A 21,551-nucleotide genomic window follows, 5' to 3' on the forward strand; every position below is an offset into this window, starting at 1 on the left:
GACTGGATATATAAGTATTTGGATAGGTGTGGACTGATCTCGGATAGTCAACATGGTGTTGTGCATGGTAGGTCATGTCTATCCAATCTTATAGAGTTTATTGAGCAGGTTAACAGAAAAGAAGATGGAGGCAAGACAGTAGATGTTGTCTACATGGACTGCAGCAAGGCATTTAACAAGTTCCAGCATGGGAGGTTGGTCAAGAAGGTTTAGTCACTTGGCTTTCAAAATAAGGTAGTAAATAGGATAAGACATTGGTTTTGTGGGAGAAGACAGAGGCTGGTAGCTGATGGTTAACTCTCTGACTGGATGCCTGTGTCTAGTGAGGTGCCATAGGGATCGGTGCTGGGTCTACTGTTGTTTGTCATCTATGTCAATGATCTGAATGATAATGTGGTTAACTGGATTAGCAAATTTGCGAATGACACCAAGTTTGGGGATGTAGTGGACAGTGAGGAAGACTTGCAGCAGGAACTGGACCAGCTAGAAGATGGAATTTTATGCAGACAAGTGTGACGTGTTGCATTTTCTTTGGACCAACCAGGGTAGGTCTTGCACAGTGAATGGTAGGGCATTGAGGAGAGCAGTAGAACAATGGGATCTGGGAATACAAGAATATAATTCATTAAAAGTGGTGTCAAAGGTAGATAGGATTGTAAAATAAGCTTTGACACATTGTCTTTCATAAATCAAAGTATTGTGTCCTGAAAATGTGATGGTATGTTGAAGTTGTATAAGATGTTGGTGAGGCCTAATTTGGAGTATTGTGTGCAGTTTTGGTCACCTATCTAGAGGAAAGATGTAAATAAGATTGAAAGAGTACCAAGAAAATTTATAAGGATGTTGTCAGGACTGGAGAACTTGAGTTACAAGATTGAATAGGTTAGAACTTTATACCCTAGAACATAGAAGGCTGAGGGGAGATTTCCTAGAGGTATACAAAATTATGAGGGGTATAGATAGGGTAAGCACATGCAGGCTTTTTCCACCTGAGGGAAACTCCTTTACTAAGAAGGTCATGAGAATGTGGAACAAGCTGCCTGCGCAAGTGGTGCATGTGAGATTGATGGGACTAGGCAATTTCAATGGTTTGGCACCGTCTGGATGGGCCAAGGGGCCTGTTTCTGTGCTGTACTTTTCTATGACATATTTTTACCTCTCCAGCATTATTGAGGCAATTGCCTCGTCCTTCCTTTAGAATACTTCTTCACCTTTGGAATGTATCTTTCCGGTGCCATCTGAATTTCCCCCAGAAACAATAGCCATTGCTGTTCTGCTGTCATCCTTGAAGTCTTCCCTTCTAATCAGCTTTGGTCAGCTCCTCTCTCATGCCTCTGCAATTTCCTTTACTCCACTGTAATACTGATACATCCAATTTTAGCTTCTCCTTCTCAAACTGCAGGGTAAACTCTGTCATATTACGATCACAGCCTCCTAAGGGTTCCTCTACTTTAAGCTTCCTAATCAAATCTGGATCATTACATAAAACGCAATGTAGAATTGCCATTTCCCTAGTTGGCTCAACCATAAGATACTTTGAAAGGCCATCTCAGAGGCATTCTACAAATTCCCTCTCTCGGGATCCAGCACCAACCAGATTTTCCCAATTTACCTGCATATTGAAACTCCCATGATTATTACACCATTGCCCAGTTACATGCCTTTTCCATCTCCCTTTATATCTTGTATCCCACACCCTGCCTACTGTTCGGAGGCCTGTATATAACTTCAATCAGGGCCTTTGTACTGTTGCATTTTCTTAATTCTCCCCGCAAGGATTCTACACCTTTCACTCCCTATGTCACCTCTTTCTAAGGACTCGATTTCAATTTTTACCAATAGAGCCACCCCACCCCCTCTGCTCTCCTGAGCCTGTCCTTTCAATGCATCCTTGGATGTTAGGCCCCATTTGTGATCTTCTTTCAGCCATGAATTAGAGATGCCCACAACATCATACCTGCCTATCTCTAACTGCTCTACAAGATCACCAACCTTTTCTATATACTGTGTGCTTTCAAATATAACACCTTCAGTCTTGTATTCATTACCCTTTTTTGATTCTGGCCCCCTGTTACACTTTAACTCATCCCACTGACTGCAAATTTGCTCTGTCATCTGCCTGTCCTTCCTCACAGTCTCTCTCCACACTGCATCCACTTGGATATCAACTGACCCACCCTCAGCCCTATCACTCTGGTTCCCATACCCCTGCAAATTAGTTTGAACCCTCCCCAACTGCTCGAGCAAACCTGCCCACAAGGATATCGGTCCCACTCAGGTTCAGTTGTGACCCATCCTTCCCTAGAAGAGATCCCAATGACCCTGTCCCCTGCACCAATTCTTCTGCCACACATTCACCTGCCAAATCGTCCTATTCTTACCCCAAATGGCACATGGCGCAGGTGGCATTCCAGAGATTACTAACCTGGAGGTTTCAAATCAAAACGAAGATCTCTCAGCTTTGAAAACACTCCAGTCAGCAAAATTGACCTAGTCAGTCACCAGATGTCATGTTTCATCAGGCTGTCAGCAGTTTAACACCCACAATAGTCATGAGTATATGCAGGGCACAGCTCATTGCATAAAGTGGGACAGAGAAAAGGAAAAGCCTCCCAGTGTGAGCTGTTACATCAAGATTATCGCAAGCCCTCAACCTCAGTTAAAAACATTTCACCACAGAATATGGACTTACTGTATATTTGTTTCATTTACTGAAATCCCTTGCTGGGGCTTCTACACAGCCTGTTGCAAAGGTAGTTTGTAGCCATTCTTCACAATAGATTCTTAAAGTCTTATTCAATGCGACCTACTGATTACAATGAGCAGTAGCTGGGGATTTCCACAGCCAAAATCATTGTCTACATGTTCTCTGGCAACAAACACAGCAATATAAGTTCAATCTTGTTAGTTGCTCCTGTGCCCTGAGACTATTTTTTTTAATGAACTGATGCTAAAAGCATTGAATAATCCTTACAATTAGTGTTTTGAACACAAAGTTCCTAAATCAGCTGAAACGGAGTGGCTAAGCACTTTGATCCAGGGCAGATTCAACACAGACAACATTGCCAGAACAGTAACAACCTGAATGATTAGTGCACTGTGTAATGGTCCATTTCACAGATGTAATAACATTTGCTTAAGAATGTACTTCTCCTTTGCAAATATAAATAACATACAATGCAGGAAAAAAAGAGAACGATAAACAATGCACATAAAAGAATAAACCATATCACTTTCAATCATATATTGATTAAAATGAAAGCAACATTGAATATGAAATTTCCTTTCCTCCCTTTCCCATGATGAAGGAGATGACAAAAGCCGGCAATGAAGCAAGGTAGAATGTGAATGATCACCTCACATATCATTCTTTAAATTCTCTGGCACCTATGTTTACATAGTATAAATATAAAATGCAAGTTTTATCTCATGTTAGTAAAACACAACAAATCTGTTCCCAAGTTTATACTTAGAACTCCTTATTCAATTTATAAAAGATGCTGGAAACCTTAAGTAAAACATAAATGCTGAAGATATTCAGTAAATAAATCTATGCAGAGAACAAAAGAGTTAATATTTCAAGTCAATAACACTTAATGAGAATTCAATTCACAGAAAAATCATCTGTATTACTGCTGAGTATTTTAGTCAGTTCTGATTTAGTCAGATCTCCTGCATATTCTTTAAATTATAAGAACATACAAGTGGAAATAGAGAATTCAGCCTTTGTACCTGCTTCACCATTTAGTAACATCATGGCTGATCTTTCTTGAAGCTAATCTATATCCTTAAATATCGTTAATATCAAAAATATATTTACAATATACTCTGACTGAGAACCCACAGCGTCCTGGGAAACAAATTCCTTACACTCTTCCCCCTTTTGGTAAAGAAGTACCGTCTCATCTCAATTTTGAATGGCTGTCCCCTTATTTTGGCAATGTGTCCCAGAGTTTTGGACATTCAGCCAAGGGAAACATTATCCCTTCATTTCTGTTGCCAATCCCCTGAAGAAATGTATATGTTTCAATGAGATTAACTCTCATTCTTATGAGTCCTAGAGAGTTTAAACCAGCTCCTTTCAATTTCTCCCTTGGGGCATGGTTGCTATTCTTAAATATTACCTCAGTCAATGAAGCGTATTGTTCAGCTGCAGCTCCTCTCGGACTGCAGAGGTTAGTTGCAGCGGCAGCTGAACACACGAAAGAGTATACACGAGGCAGGAAGTATGAAGGAGCTTTAGGGATGTCAGCACGCCTGGCAGTAGGAGGGTGACTGCCAAAAGGGGCAGGCAGGCAGGCCGGCCTGTGGCTGTTCACCTCTCCGACAGCTCTACTGCTCTGGATACTGTTGGGGTGCATGGCCACTCATGAGATGACAGCAAAGGCCAAATCAGCGGCATCATACCTGGCTCTGTTGTACACCAGAGAAGGACAAAGATTAGGCAGGCATAGAAAGGGGCTTGATAGTTGTGGGACAGACTGAGTTTCTGTGCTGTGAGCAAAACTCCAGGATGGGATGTTGCCTCCTTGGTATCGGGGTTACAGCAAGTGCAAAATATTCTTAAAGTGGAGGGCATGCAACTAGTGGTCATGTTGTTACTAACAAAATAGATAAGAAAAGACAAGGTCTTACAAAGAGAATTTAAGAAGTTAGGTACAAAGTTGAAAGTCAGGATTTCTGCAGTTGTAATCTCACAAATACTCCCTGGCCCACATGCTAGTGAGTATAGAAACAGGAAGACTGAACAGCTGAATGAATGGATAGATTGTAGAGTGGGGAAGGCTTCAGATATTTGAAACATCAGGATCTATTCTGGGGCACAAGAAGGACGGATTGCACCTACAGTAGAAGGGGACTGATATTCTTGCAGGGAGGATTGTAACTGATAGTTAGGAAAATTTAAATTAGTGATGCAGGCAAGGGGGTGAAACCCAGAATAGCAGTGGTACAGGTGGGGAGTGAGAATCATATGCAGAAAATAGAACAGGCAAATCTAGTAGGCAGGGCAGACAGAAACAGGTGGGGAAAATATGAGAAGACTGATGAACTTAACTGGATTTACTTTAATGCAAGGAGCCTCACAGGTAAAAAGGATAATCTGACAGCATGGATCATCACTTGATATTACGATATCTTTGTAACCATGGAAATGTTGTTGAGGGCAGGGCAAACCATAAGACCATAAGATATAGGAGCAGAATTAGGCAATTTGGACTATCAAGTCTGCCCCGCCATTTCACCATGGCTGATCCACGTTCCTCTCAGCACCAACCTCCTACCTTCTTCCCGTGTCCCTTCATGCCCTGAGCAATCAAGAATCTATTAACACCTGCTTTAAATATACAGAAAGACTTGGCCTCCACAGCCGCCTGTGGCAAAGAATTCCACAGATTCACCACCCTCTGGCTAAAGAAATTTCTCCTCAGTTCTGTTGTAAAAGGACACCTGTCTACTCTGAGGCTGTGTCCTCTGGTCTTAGACTCTCCCACCATAGGAAATATTCACTCTATCAAGGCCTTTCACCAATCGATAGCTTCCAATGAGGTCACCCCTCATTCTTCTGAATTCTAGTGAATACAAGCCCAGAGCCATCAAATGCTCGTCATATGACAAGCCATTCAAAGAAACCTGGTAGCCCAGGGTATGGAACTTTCAGGCATGAAAGTAAGGGAGTGATGCGTTGCTGATCACTCAGCTTCATGGAGGTGCTCAAGGAAGGTATCTGGAGGGATGATGGAATGAGCTAAATGGGTGGAATTTAGAAGTAAGAAATTGGGCAATCACTAAGATGGGGCTATATTATAGACCTCTCAATGGTCAGTGCGAAGTAGAAGAGCAACTATGTAGGAAAATTGCAATGTAGTGTAAAAACAAGATGACTGAGTAACACTCACAACACGCTGGAGGAACTCAGCAGGTCGAGCAGCATCTGTGGAAAAGATTGGTCGACGTTTTGGGCCGGAACGCTTCGTCAGGACAAAGAGTTCTGGCCCGAAACATCGATCGATCTTTTCCAAGGATGCTGCCTGACCTGCTGAGTTCCTCCAGCGTGTTGTGAGTGTTGCTTTGACCCCAGCATCTGCAGATTATTTTGTGTTTAAGATGACTGAGTAGCAAGGAATTTAAACTTTCTTGACATTGACTGGGATTATGTTAGTCTAAGTGGTTTAGATGGGATGGATATCATAAAATACTATAATGCTTCTGCTATAATCCTCTCCAGTACTATAAATCCCAGCAAATTCATCTCCAAACACCTGGATATGGGACTCAACACCTCTGTTTGTAACTGGATCATTGATTTCCTGACCAACAAGCAACAACCAGTAAGGGAGGGCAGCAACGCCTCTGCCACGATTATTCTCAACGCTGGTGCCCCACAAGGCTGCGTGCTCAGCCCCCCACTCTGTTACCAGCACATTCACCACTGGGTGGCCAGGTTCTGTCTGAGCTCCATCTGCAAGTGTGCAGATGATCCCACTATGGTAGGCTGCATCTTATATAACGAAGAGTTGCAATACAAGAAGGAGATAGAGAGCCTAGTGACAGTGCCAAGACAACAACCTCTCCCTCAATATCAGCAAAAAAGGCCAGTCGTTGACTTTAGGAATGGGGTGGCAGTGCAGCTGCTTCTGTTTTCATCAGCAGCACTGAGGACAAGAGGGTCAGCACAATGGTGTAGCAGTTAGTATAATGGTTCATAGTGCCAGCGATCGCGATCAGGGTTGAATTCCCGCCACTGTCTGTAAGGAATTTGTACATTCTCCCCATACCTTGTGGGTTTCTTCTCACAATCCAGAGACATACAGGTTAGGGTTAGGAAGTTGATTATATGCTATATTGCTGCAGGGAGTGTGGCGACACTGCGGGTTGCCCACAGAAAATAATCAGACTGTGTCTGTTGTCGACGCAAATGACATATTTTGATGTGCATATAAATAAAGCTGATCTTTTATTTTTATCTTTGAAGAAGATTGAAAGCTTCAAGCCCCTGGGAGTGAACATCATCAATAGCCGGTCCTGGCCCAACCACATTGATGTCACGGCCATGGAAGCTCACCAGCATCTCTACTTCCTCAGGAAATTTGGCCTGTCCTCTTTGACCGTTGCCAATGCACCATCGAAAGCATCCTATCCAGATGACTCATGGCTTGATATGGCAACTGCTCTGCCTATGACCACAAGAAACTGCAGAGAATTGTGGGACATCATGGAAACCAGCCTCCTCTCTGTGGACTCTGTCTATACTTCTCACTGCATCAGTACGGCAGCCAGAATAACCAAAGATCCCACCCACCCGGGACATTCTCTCTTCTCCCCTCTCAACTGGGAAGAAGATACAAAAGCCTGAAAGCAAATACAGCCAGGTTCAAGGACAGCTTCTACCTCAATGCTTTAAGGCTACTGAACAGTTCCATAGTATAATAAGATGAACTCTTAATCTCCCAGTCTAACCTCACTATAATCCTGCACCTTATTTACTTCCTCTGTAACTGTAACACTTTATTCTGCTATTGTTTTATCTTGCACATCTTCAATGCACTGGTGTGATGATTTGATCTATATAAATGATATGCAAACAAAGTTTTTACTGCACCTTGGTACTTGTGACAATACTAATTTACCAAGTGCATTCAGAAGTGATTTTTAAGGCAGTATATAGAGAGTCTTACTCCATTTGACCACACCTCTAAACCATTAGAGCCACACCATCTAACTTATACTGCTATGGGAAGCAAAGGATGGAAGACGCTAACAGAGATTGCTGCATCTTTATTAGCCACAGGTAAACGGAGATTAGAGGGTAGCTAATGTTGTTCCCTTTTCAAAATGGGCAGTAGAGATAAGCAAGGAACTTACATCAAAAGTAGAAAATATTTGGAAAAAAATTCGAAGGGGCAGTGTTTACGTCAACTTGGGAAAGCAGGGCCTGGTTAGGAGGTGTCAGTCTGGTTTTGTGCGGGGGAAATCCTGTCTCACATATCTGACTGAATGTTTTGATGAGGTAAGGCAGCACAGTAGATGTGACTCAGATGGTCTTTAGCAAAGATCATATCAAAGCCTTGCATTGTTAGATTTAGGGTATATTGGATTCATGGTGTACTAGCAAACTGGATACAAAATTGCCTTTGTGTTTGGAAGCAGAGGGCAGTGACTGGGGGTGGTATTTTTACTGGAAGCCTGAGACATGCAGTATTCTGCAGGGATCAGTGCTGGCATCACTGTGGCTTGTCATAACTTTAATGGAATGATTAGCACTTTTTCCAATGATACAAAAATGTGGTACAGTAGACAGTAAAGAAGGTTGTGAAAGAGGCATCAATCAGTTGAAAAACTGGGTGAAGCAACAGCAGATGGAATTTAATCCAGACAAATACAAAGTAATCCACTTTGGGGTATCAAGTACTAACAGGACATCTATAGTAAATGGCAGGGGATTCAGGAGCAACGGTGTACAGGGGGACCTTGGAATGCAAGTCCATCGCCCACTAACAATGGTGACACTGCTGGAAAAGGTCATGAGGAAGGCCTGCCTTCGTAAGCCGAGACATTCAGTGTAGGAGTTGGGATGTCATATTGCAGCTGTACAATCCACTGGTCAACCTGTACTTGGAAAACTGTGTACAGTCTCATCACCATGCAACAGGAAAATTGTCACAGCATTAGAAAAGTGGGAAGAGATTCACAGGAATGTTAAAAACAAACCGCAGGAGAAACTCATCAGGTCAAGCAGCATCTGTGGAGGGAAAGGAGTTCTTGATATTTCAGGTCAAGGTTCTTTACCAGGAATCATACATAGGACTCTAAAACGAGTGGGCATAGGTTAAAGGTGAGACGAAAAAAGGAGATATGAGGGGCAAACTTTTTCACACAGAGGGTGGTGGTTATGTATGGGATGAGCTGCCGGGGAAGTGGCAGGGACAGATACAATTACAGTGTTTAAAAGACACTGGGATGGGTACTTAGATATTAAAGAGTAGAAGGATATTGGCCTAATGTGGGTAAGTGGTGTAGTGTAAATAGGCATCCTAGTCGGCATATTTGTGAGCTACACACACAAAATGCTGGGAGAACTCAGCAGGCCAGGAGAAGAAAAGCTGAGGAGTAGATTTAAAAGGTAGGGGGAGGGAAGGGAGAAAGACAAGGTGAAACCTGGAGGGGGAGGAATGAAGTAAAGAGCTGGGAAGTTGATTGGTGAAAGAGACAGAAGGCCATGGAAGAAAGAAAAGAGGGAGGAGCACCAGAGGGAGACGATGGGTGAGCAAGGAGATAAGGTGAGAGAGGAAAAAGGGGATGGGAATTGGTGAAGGAAAAGAAGGGTAGGGAGCATTACCAGAAGCTTGAGAAATCAATGTTCATGCCATCAGGTTGGAGGCTACCCAAACGGAATATAAGGTGTTGTTCTTCCAACCTAATTGTGGCCTCATCACGACAGTGGAGGAGGCTATGGATGGACATATCGGAATGGGAATGGGAAATGGAATTAAAATGGGTGGCCACTGGGAGATCCTACTTTTTCTGGTGGACGGAGCACAGGTGCTTGGCAAAGTGGTCTCCCAGTCTACAGCAGATCTCACCGACATACAGGAGGCTACACCAGGAACACCGAACACAGTGTATGACTCCAACAAACGCACAGGTGAGGTGTCACCTCACCTGGAAGGACTGTTTAGGGCCCTGAATGGTAGTGAGGGAGGAGGTGTAGGGACAGGTGTAGCACTTGTTCTGCTTGCAAGGATACGATACGGTTTAAATCTACTCCTCAGTTTTTTTTCTCCAGTCCTGCCAAAGGGTATTGGCCTGAAACGTCAACTGTATCTTTTTCCATAGATGTGGCCTGGCCTGCTGAGTTCCTCCAGCATTTTGTGTGTGTTGCTCAGGTATCCAGCATCTGCAGATTTTCTCTTGTTTATATTTGTGAGCTGTACATTTTCATGATTCTATATTACTCGAATAGTCTTACTGTCAATTGGTTAGAAAAATGTTAAAAAATATGAAGTAAATTTGCTAAAGTGCAATAATTTCTTCAATTCAAATGGTACATTTAAAAGTAGATGTTATTAGGACTACAGACTTTTTTCTCTCATCAACAATCTTTCCCTTGCTAAATACCTTCAGTAAAAGAAGTTCCTTTTTTACCTTCAAGGCCTGATGTGGCATTACACAATATACAGAATGTCATGATATTTTCATAGATTCTTGAAAAATGTAATGTGCCATTCTGTCACAAGAACATTGTCCTTTCAAGGGTTGCAGCATCAAGGAATAGTCCTGAAGTATCCCTGGACACTAGCAGCTTAGGTTAACTGTTCTCATAGGCAACAAACCTGAATGAATATTTCATTGAGTTAAAAGCAACAACGTAACAAATAAAAACTTTGAGAGAAAAATCTTTGAAAATCCATTATTTTAAAATCTTCATGAAAGAACATCTCAAAAAGCCACTTATTTGGGACATCTCTTAAAGAACAAAAACAAACCAAGAACATAGCCAGGATTCCCTTTGTGTATTTGCACACTATGCCATTTAATTGGGACAGGAGACAGTTGCCAAACAGTTTCTAACTAGCATCAGTCGCGTGCACTTCATGTGGCCATCAGACACCACACCGTGCTTAGCATGAAAAGTTTTTAAATAGTATCACTTATGTGTGTTTGCGTTCAAAAATCAGGGATCTTTGTCATTGATAGTTGCCAAGAAGCAAGCAGTAAGACAATTCAGAACTGTTTTGCTCACTGTGGTTTCAAGCATTCGGGCTTGGAGATGCCAGAAACATCCTGCAGTGAAAATGAAACAATTTCACTACTACAACACGATAGGAATTGCTAGAATTTGAAGGCATCGACAATCATCTGGAATGTTACAGCAAAAATGAAAATTTGGAGGATGCAATCGTCAAAAGCATTGTTTGAAGGCAGTCTAATATGTGCACAAGATGTCCGTGCTAATTTTGTTTAAAGTCAGTCAAAAGAACGCGGCAGTGTACACTGGATGAATTGCTCCATCGATAACTGCTAGGAACTAATACACAGTTTTATAGTATAGTAGTAGTTTTGGTAGTGTTCTAATTTGTTCTATCTTTCATTTAAATACATAACTGCAGGGGGATGGGAACCAGAGTGCCAGAACAGTTAGTGGAGAGGTTGTGGAGGTAGATGTTGGTAAGACCATAGATAAAGTTAGGGATCAAGACGTTGAGCATGATGTGACTACTGTTCTGAGCTAGATATATTTCAATGCAAGAAGGATGATTAGAAAGGTAGATGATAGTGCTCAAGATGAGGTAGTTTGTTTACAAACAGGGGCAATGTGTAGTGAGGAGAGGTTGTTGATTGGGCAAAATTTCAGTCAACAGGATGAGTTGCAACGTAAAAGGCAAACAAAATCAAAAAGGGTAAATACAGGATATTATTTGAATACGCGCAGTAGATGGAATAAGGTAGATGAACTTGTAGCACAGTTGCAGAATGGCATGTATGATGTTGTAGGCATCACTGATTCATGGCCTGAAAGAAGATTATAGCTTGGGGCTTAATGTCCAAGGATACACATTGTATTGAAAGGACAGGCAGGAAGGCAGAGGGGGCGGGGCTGCTCCGTTGGTAAAAAATGAAATCAAATCATTAGAAAGGGGTGAGATGGGATCAGAAGCTGTTGAATCATTGTGGATAGAGCTAAGGAACTGCAAGGGTAAAAGACCCCGATGGAAGTTGTATATAGATCCCCAAGCAGCAGTAAGGATGTGATCTACAAATTACAGCAGGAGATGGAAAATGTATGCCAAAAGGGCAACGTTACAATAGTATTGGGGGATTTCAATATGCAGGTAGATTGGGAAAATCAGGTTGGTGCTGCATTTCAAGAGGAGGAATTTCTAGAATGCCTATGAGATGCTTTTTAGAGCAACTTGTGGTTGAACCCACCAGGGGATCAGCTAATCTGGATTGGGTTTTGTGCAATGAAACAGAATTGATTAGAGAGCTTAAGGAAAAAGAACCCTTTGGGGAAAGTGATCATAATATGATAGAATTCACCCCGAAATTTGAGAAGGAGAAGCTAAAATCAGATGTTTCCATATTACAGTGGAGGAAAGGGAATTACAGAGGCATGAGAGAGGAGTTGGCCAGAAACTATTGGAAAAAACACTGGCAGGGAAGACAGCAGAGCAGCAATGGCTAGAATTTCTGGAAGAATTTCGGAAGGCACAGGAAATATAAATCCCAAACAGGAAGAGTATTCTAAAGGCAAGTTGACAGAACTGTGACTAACAAGAGAAGTCAAAGTCAACATCAAAACCAAAGAGAGGGCATATAATACAGCAAAAATTAGTGCCAAGTTAGAGGATCGGGAAGCTTTTAAAAACCAACATGAGGCAACTAAAAAAGTCATTAAGATAAAGATGGAATACGAAAGTAAGTTAGCCAACAATATTAAAGAGGATACCAAAAGTTTCTTCAGATTCATAAAGTGTAAAAGAGAGGTAAGAGGGGTACCTGACTGCTGGAAAACAAACCTGGAGTGGTAGCAATGGGGAACGAGGACATGGTGGACAAACTGAATAGGTACTTTGCATCAGTCTGTGGAAGACACTTGCAGTATAGTGGAAGTTCCAGGTGCCAGGGGGCATGAAGTGTGTGAAGGTGTGAACAAGAAAGAAGGTTCTTGTGAAACCAAAAAGTCTGAAGGTAGATAAGTCACCTGGACCAGATGGTATACAACCCAGCATTCTGAAAGAGGTGGCTGAGGAGATCGTGGAGATATTAGTAACGATCTTTCAAGAATCACTAGATCCTGAAATGGTTCCTGAAGATTGGAAAATTGCAAATGTCACTCCACTCTTCAAGAAGGGAGAGAGGCAGAAGAAAGGAAACTATAGGCCAGTTAGTTGATCTCAGTGATTGGGAAGATGTTGGAGTCAATTATTAAGGATGAGATCTCAGGATACTTGGATGCACTTGATAAAATAGGCCATAGTCAGCATCATTTTCTCAAGAGGAAATCTTGCCTGACAAATTTGTTGGAATTCTGTGAAGAAATAACAAAGCAGGATACACAAAGGAGATTAAATTGATGTTGCGTACTTGGATTTTCAGAAGGCCTTTGACAAGGTACCACACATGAGGCTGCTTAACAATCTATGAACCCATGGATTTACAGGAAAGATTCTACATTGATAAAGCAGTGGCTGATCTGCAGGAGGCAAAGAGTGGGAATAAAGGGAGCCTTTCCTGGTGACTAGTGGTGTTCCACAAGGGTCTGTGTTGGGACTGATGCTTTTTATGTTATATGTCAATGACTTGGATGATGAAATTGATGGCTTTGTTGCAAAGTTTGCAGATGATAAGAAGATAGGTGAAGGGGCAGGTAGTTTTGAGGAAGTAGGCTACAGAATGACTTAGACAGATTAGGAGAATGGGCAAAAAAGTGGCAGATGGAATATAGTGTCAAGAAGAACACAGTCATGCACTTTGATAGAAGAAATGAAAGGTTTGTCTATTTTCTAAATGGAAAGAAAATACAAAAAAACTGGGAAGCAAAGGGTCTTGGGAGACTTTGTGCAGGATGCCCGAAAGGTTAATTTGCAGGTTGAGTCTGTATTGAGGAAGGTAACTGCAATGTTAGCACTCATTTCAAAGGACTACAATATAAAAACAAGGATTTAATGTTGAGACTTTATAAAGCACAGGTGAGGCCTCACTTGTGACCAGCTTTGACCTTCTTATCTCAGAAAGGATGTGCTAAAACTGGAGAGGGTTCAAAGGGTGTTCACGAAAATGATTTCAGGATTGAATGGCTTGTCATATGAACAGTGTTTGATGGTTCTGGGCCTGTATTCACCAGAATTCAGAAGAAGGAGGGGTGACCTCATTGAAACCTGCAAATGGTGAATAGCCTTGACGGTGAAGATGCTTCCTATGGTGGGAGAGTCTACGACCACAGGACAAAGCCTCAGAATAGAAGAGCATCCTTTTAGAACAGAACTGAGGAGGAATTTCTTTAGCCAGAGGGTGGTGAATCTGTAAATTTTTTGCCACAGGCAGCTGTGGAGGCCAAGTCTTTATGGATATTTAAGGCAGCAGTTGACAGATGCTTGATTAGTCAGGGTATGAAGGAATACAGGGAAAAGGCAGGAGATTGGGGCTGAGAGGAAAATTGGATCAGCCATGATGAAATGGTGGAGCAAACTAGATGGGCCAAGTGGTCTAATTCTCCTCGTATATCTTATGGCCTTATGGTCTTACAACTTTTTTACTCAGTTAAACAGTAGTTTGTCTTTTTTATACCTTTTTAACTATTTCTGTAAAACTTCAGCTAATTTGGGCAGCTGCTTAATTGAGCCAAAATGTACTGGACCCAATGTGACCCTGTTAACCGGAATCCACTTTATATCCAAATTAAATATTAGGCTTTTGAGCCATGGAGTTTTTGGAATAATAATATGGTATTTATATAACTTTTAGTCATCATATAACTAAGCATAAATTATTTTGATTACTGATTAATTTGATCACCTGAAATTCATTTCAGTTTCAATTATGGTGATCAATTGTAATGGAGAGGCTTGCAACAGTACAGTAACTGTGGACTTCCACATTAAATTATGACAAAACCTCAAAGTTGCTATCAGTTTCATGGAGGAACGACAGTTAGTGACTCATGGTTTAGTTATCATCATCACTGCAACATACAGAGCAATGTCACTGAAGTTTGGAAACAGAATGTAATTATGTAACCACAATATTTTAAGGAGCTTTTAGTACTATTTCCTGCTTGGATACAAAATTAAAACCTGATCCATATCCAAGCCAACTAAAGCCACTACAGTGTTGGGTAGCATGACGACAGAAAGAAATTTGCCTTAACATTTATCTCAGTAAGGTAAAGTGGACTTCACAGTGGCAACCTGCTCAAGGAAAAGCCATATGAGCTGCACAGAAGCCCACATCACAGCTGTCGCGATAGCCTGCGTCTGCTAGTATGGCGTCAATCATAACTAGTATGAGAGGATCACTCAGGTTGGAGGAACAACACCTTATATTCCGTCTGGTAGCCTCCAACCTGATGGCATGAACATTGACTTCTCAAACTTCCACTAATGCCCCACCTCCCCCTCGTACCCCATCCGTTATTTATTTATTTATATACACACATTCTTTTTCTCTCTCTCCTTTTTCTCCCTCTGTCTCCCTCACTATACTCCTTGCCGATCCTCTGGTTTCCCCCCCTCCCCCTTTTCTTTCTCCCTGGGCCTCCTGTCCCATGATCCTCTCATATCCCCTTTGCCAATCACCTGTCCAGCTCTTGGCTCCATCCCTCCCCCTCCTGTCTTCTCCGATCATTTTGGATCTCCCCCTCCCCCTCCCACTTTCAAATCTCTTACTAGCTCTTCCTTCAGTTAGTCCTGACGAAGGGTCTTGGCCTGAAACGTCGACTGTACCTCTTCCTAGAGATGCGGCCTGGCCTGCTGCGTTCACCAGCAACTTTTATGTGTGTTGCTTAATATAGCACCTGTCCATTTTGCTTTCCTTAATTAATAGTTATATTAATAAGATTATCTCAATTCTAGTACCCTGAACTTTAAACGTACTTTACATTTTAAAATTATAGTTAAGAATACTTTTTAAAAAATTCTTATCTAGTGATACAACACAGAGTAGGCTCGTACAGCTCTCTGAGCCACGCCACCCCATCAAACCTAATTGACACTAACCAAACCACAGGACAATTTACAGTGACCAATTAGCCTACTAACTGGGACTTCTTTGGACTGTGGGAGGAAACTGGAGCCCCCAGGGAAAACCCACACATTCCACGGGAAGAACATACAAACTCCATATAGGACAGTGCTGGAATTGAACTCCAGACTTCAGAACACCCCAAGATGTAATACTGTCACGTTAACCACTATGCTACCATGGTTACCCAGAAAAAGCTCTTGTGGTAAGTGCTTTCAGCTAACAAAATATAGATGTTGTATTCAAACACAAGGCATTGATTTTTAGTTGTTTGGTCAACATGGAAAAGGAAACGATCAGCAAAAGTACGCAGCTCCACCTTATGCTGTTTTAGCCATGGTGATTAAATGGTTAAATGAACAGTTATCTAACCTAAAATAAAATCAGCCATTTATGCTCTTTCCTTAAACTATTTTATAAGCACAATTGCCTGAAAACAACCTGAGCCATGTCTAATGATGCAAAACAATAATCTTAAGAGAAGCATCAATATTGATAATTTCCCCACTGATATTCAAATGGAATGCATATATGAGATTAATTACTGTTCAATACACTTCTTTCAAGATATATAGTTTTTAATACATAATATGGAAAGAGGCTATTTGGCTCAGTAGAACCATATCATCCCTATTTAAGAGCAATGCATTAGTTCCATTTCCCCATCTTTGCCTCTAGAATAATGCCAGTTCTTTTCTTTGAGTTATTTATTCACAGCCATTTTTAATGCTACGACTGAATCTGTTTCCACATCTCCACTGCAATTCTTCCACCAATGGGTGCAGTCTCTTTCATTCCGCTCTAACTATACACCTGTGGTTTGAAATGTTATAACGCCTTGCAGTCTCCTCCCTTTCTAGGAGGTCAACCTCTGATTCACCAAACTTTTCTATAACTAAAATCCCTCATTCTTGGAATCATTTTTCTTCATCTCTTGCATCCTTATATTTCATAAAGTATCTGGAATTTGACACATTAGTTGGAACTAGTATTTTGCAATGGTTTGTCATGACACTCTTTCTTTGCAAGATAAACCTTATGCTTTTTTATGGCATTCATAGACTGCCTTGTCAATTTCAGTGCGCTTCAACCTCTAAAATCTCTTTGTTCCTTTTCTTTTAGAATTGCAACCTCTAATTTACATCATTTTTTCTCATTCTTCTTATCAAAATTAAACACTTTATGATTCTTATCACTACATTTCATTTGTCATCTCTCTCCTGATTCTATCAATAGGTCCTCCATGTGCACTACTATCCTCTTCACAGCTCAATACACTTGCATCTTTGAAAATTTAGTTCTGTATTCCCAAGTCCAAACCATTGCTGTAATGATATTTGTATTACCTCCTGAGGAATGTCCATCATACAATTCATTCCAGTCCAAAAGAAAATCTTTTTCTACCACTCTTTCTCTTTTCTTGGCCAATTTCCCTTTCATACTGTTATAGTCCCTTCAATCTTGATGAGAATCTTATCCTGTGGCATTTTATCACATATCTTTTCAAAGTCCACATAGTTTATCCACAGGAACACTTTCTGTCACTTCATCAAAAAATCTTCATTTAGTTAAAAACATTTTATATTTAACCAATCCATAATGGCTCTCTCTAAACATTTATTCACAAAGTGTTTTGTCCCTGGTCTTTGTTTCTAGAGCTTCTCATCACCAAGGTTAGACTAGTTGTTCTGTAGTTGCTAGTTTTATCCTTACATCTTGTTTTTAATGAAGCTGTAACATTTCTTTAACTTGAAACACCACTCCTAAATATGATGCTTGTTAGAAAATGGCCAGAACATCTTGCTTATTCTCCATGTAAACATGTGAACAAGTTGATTTATCTACTTTAAGTGCAACAGACCTTTCTAGTACCTGCTCTTTATCAAGTTTTAGCCCTTGTAGAATCTCAACTATATTATCCTTTGCTGAAATTCCAACAGCTGTCTCTTTTTAACTGAAGGCATATTTTAACCACTCAACTGAGAGCTCAGCCGTGCCCTCTGCCTCCTTGAGTAGAATCCTCCAGGGCTCATACCAGATTTTCATGGGAACATAACTTAGAACTAGGGAGTGACTAAGACAAACTGATTAGCTACAAAGACTGGATAGTTTTCTTTTACACAGTCACATATCTGATCACTCAATGACTGAAACTAAAGAAGTACACAGCTATGGCAATAACTTGTATTATCAATGAAAAGTCATATCACTGCAGCAAGGTAAATCAGGAACATGACAGATAAGAGATCCACAATAAAGATTCTTAAAAAAATCTCTATATAATGTGCTTCATAAGTCCGCAATGAGATGAGAGTTAAGAACGGAAAATTATGCCATTGCAGATGCATATGATATAGCCGTAGAGACCAAGAAATAAAAGTCAAGCATTTGATTTTTTTAAAATTCTGGTTTTAACTATGTGGCAGATTAAGGGGCCACAAAACTGCTAAAAATAATACATAAAAATCAAGGATAAAAGTGAAGTTATCATGTTTAAGTAAATAGATGTAAAAATTGTTAAATTGAGAAACTAGGAGAAATAAAATTAAATCTCTCTGGCAATTATGTTTAGAATAAAAGGTGAATCAGAATTATGTAACTAACATACTGAAAAAACAAATTTAGAGTAACTAATGACAATAAGACCTAATACAATGAATGCATGAGAAATTTCTCTGCAGCATTATGAAACATTGGTCTAAGCAGTAGTGAGGGACATTTCAACATGCAAAGAAGGTTGAGGAATAGCTGAATAGTTTGTTCCAGAACATGGTCATGGTTGTCTAAATTGATTGAGTTAAATGTATTAATTGTTTTTAATTATTATAAATTTCCACTTATAATCAGGTGATTACTTTAAATTATTTTTGGAAGTCAGAGGCTGCCCTCTACGGAACTTGCCCAACACCTTCAATGCAATTTTGTTCAGGAAATTGTGGAAGAAGATCCATTCCAAGTTAAAGTAGACAATGGGTGAGACAGCAGCAAGTACAGGCAGTTCACCAATGTCAGAAACTCTAGGCCAAATCATTCAGATTAATTATAGCCAGTGGATCTCAATTGTACTGGGAATTACCAACTGCATGCAAGGAGTCTCGATTCGTTGGGTTAAATTTAATTGATATTTTGGAAATTTTGAGATTAATACATAACTATTTTCTTTCTCATTTTACTTTCAGTTAACCAAACCCCCATTCTCTGATTCCTCCTTTTCTCTTCAACACTTGAGCTGTTAATTTCATCAGTTTGTTTGATTATACTGATGTACAGTTATATCATATTTAGTTATAGTTTCTTGTTCTGTTCACTAAAGCATTTAGCAGCTTTCCAAGTAAAACAAAATATTCAAAACTTAAACTTATAATGGCATGATTAGGTAATGGCAGAATTTGTAAGATGCACTGCTCTATCAAATTATGGCTCAATATGTTTCACAAATGACATTGAAATAGACCGAGTGGGACAGCAAATTAAAATTAATTCCAAACATGGCCCAAACCTTTCTTCAGGTTGGTATTTCATCATATGAGGAAGCATTTTGTTAAATGTTCTCTGTCCATCCTTTTAAGTCTGAATGTCATTTTGATGGTGTGTTGCCTAATACAGTACAGCATATACTACATTACTCTACCCAGGGTATTACCAATGTTTTCTACAGGCTGGTCATTTACAACTCAACTTTTTGATTTTTCATCACTTGAGATGAAGCCTCAGAAATCCAGTGGGATGTTAAAAGCTTTAAAATTATTGAACCAGTCCGCTTCCATGAGTTGTCCTTTCAAATACATTTACATATTCACGTCTCTCGCATCATTGTCATTATCTATCTTCTTTGTCTGTTCAAGGTATTATTACCCCTCTCTTCATCAAAAAGAACGCAATGGAAACAGACAGACAAGCAGTACACATTGTACAGCAAGTGCTGATTTACGGGCCCCAACAATACATATTTGAAATAGTACTATAAATTCTCACCTGTTTTGCTTGGAGCTGCAGATGTATGTCCTCTTTCCCCATTAGTATTTGAATGATTCTTGCTTAGTAAAGGAGTTATGCTTGAAGATGATACAAGGGTGATAGAAGCATCAGGGTGTGTAAAGGTGGTAGTAGAGACTTGAATTGCAGTGGCTTCACTGTACTTAATGCTAGTTGTAAAGGAGGTTGGCTCCTGGCTTGTGAAAGAAGTATTGCTGGTCAAAGCGCGCAGTGAAGTTGGCTGGGTCGTACTATTTACCATCGGACTATCGGTTATATTAGTTGTAATCTCTTCTTCTACTGAACTATTTGTTACGTTGGGTGAGTAACTTGTTACTGTTACTGAACTGTTATAAGTTGCATTGGGAGCTATTGTGGTCGGCGCGATTGCGGCATTAGGAGCTGTGCTGTTTTGAAAAGTGAGGTTCGTTGCCGCAGTGGTGGAGAGCACAGTACGAGTTGAGTGGCTTGCATTTGAGAAAAATACTTGATTTAAGAGAAAGGATTTAAATTTTATCGCGGTACCGTCTTCCGAATTGCGACTTACTTCTGTACTGTGTGCGTTTTGCAAGCTGACGAGAGGCGTGGCGGAGCTAAAAGTGGTAGATGAATTTTCTGATAAAAATGTACCGACGTTTGTTGAAAAACCTGTTTGTGTTGTTTTGTGCGCAGTCGAGTCACTAGCTGGGGAAAAGAAAAAGGGAATATTCACTGATTATTTAGCACCACACAAATTGCATGAGAAAATATTAATGATTTAGATGCCAGAATGCGAAATACAATTTGCTATGTAGTTGTTTTTAAAACAGATACTTTCTTATTCTGCCTGTTCATTTTCTGAAGCGGCTGTTCCGCTGCACAGACTCGTGCTGTTTATTTTTAGTGATCTATACAATAGGGGCTTTCAGTCTCTCTAATTTACGCAAAAGTTTACAGAAGAACGTCTATCTTGTTATTCTTTGGTATCCTGCCACTGTAGACCGAACATTACACTGGGCTGCCGTGGAGGACCGCGAAATAATCGTATCGAGTGGAAGGATTTGCTCAAATTAATATGGCCAGAAGCCATTATGTGAAACAAGATTTTTCTGACTAAAATAAATGCTAGATACGTCAAACAACAACTATATTAGAATTATAAATATTAGAATATTCTTCAGCTCTTCGCAAATAATGATCATGCTATACTGAAGCTGAAAGTGCAGGGGTTTTTTTTGCTTAGCGTTCACAATCTAACAACTTGTATTTACATACCTGAGGAAAAAATAAAATGCTGCCATGCAATGAACATCAGTTTCGCCCACATCGTGGTTCCCTGAATTGTCTCCAAATCGATTCAGCCTTACAATAACTTAAGTCAAATTCGTGAAAAAAACGCCTCCAAAACTGCAACTATAACCTCCCTGGATAGAAAATGCATTTATTGTGCGATAAAGAAAGCAGCCTATGTGAGCAGCAAGTCTACAGCCGGAACTGAAAGAAATCGACTTTGGTTTGTGCCCTACACTTCCAATAAGTTGGAGCCGCGCGTCAGTTAAACAATAGACCCAGCCCACTGCAATTTCCAACCCCCGGCGAAGATCGCTTTGAGTGATGTAGATATATGAGAAAGAAGGGCTGGGGATCATCGCTGGATGCAGGAGCAGTGTTAAACGGGACTGGCAGAAATTAATTCTGAAATACTATTCGTAACCTGTTGCAGCGGGCATGACAACCTAGTTGCGGATGTGCGGCATTTTTTTTTGCTGATCTCTTAACCAACCGCGCAAGAGGAGTCTGCAGAACACGGCGCTGCATCAATGGGCGGAGCACTGAGGGATACGATTCCTCTGTCG

The 21,551-nt window shown here is 40.6% G+C and overlaps 2 protein-coding genes across 2 annotated transcripts in view; one reads left to right on the top strand and one right to left on the bottom strand.

Annotated features, from left to right (window-relative positions):
* Window positions 1–9,041, top strand: part of LOC140200457 (transcriptional activator protein Pur-alpha-like) — a 163,670-nt gene extending 154,629 nt beyond the window's left edge. The window contains exon 4 of the transcript XR_011886631.1: window positions 6,974–9,041. The gene's annotated coding sequence lies outside the window, so the exon portion shown is untranslated. The remainder of the gene's footprint in view (window positions 1–6,973) is intronic.
* Window positions 1–21,334, bottom strand: part of LOC140200456 (uncharacterized) — a 42,973-nt gene extending 21,639 nt beyond the window's left edge. Inside the window, exons 1-2 of the mRNA XM_072263804.1 lie at window positions 20,971–21,334; window positions 19,717–20,400 (exon numbers count right to left, since the gene is read on the bottom strand). Coding sequence (XP_072119905.1) covers window positions 19,717–20,400; window positions 20,971–21,022 — 736 coding nt within the window. The 5' untranslated portion in view covers window positions 21,023–21,334. The remainder of the gene's footprint in view (window positions 1–19,716; window positions 20,401–20,970) is intronic.
* Between the last annotated feature and the right edge of the window lie 217 nt (window positions 21,335–21,551).

This window comes from Mobula birostris, chromosome 7, assembly GCF_030028105.1.
Source record: "Mobula birostris isolate sMobBir1 chromosome 7, sMobBir1.hap1, whole genome shotgun sequence".
In the NCBI taxonomy this organism is placed as follows: Eukaryota; Metazoa; Chordata; class Chondrichthyes; order Myliobatiformes; family Myliobatidae; genus Mobula; species Mobula birostris.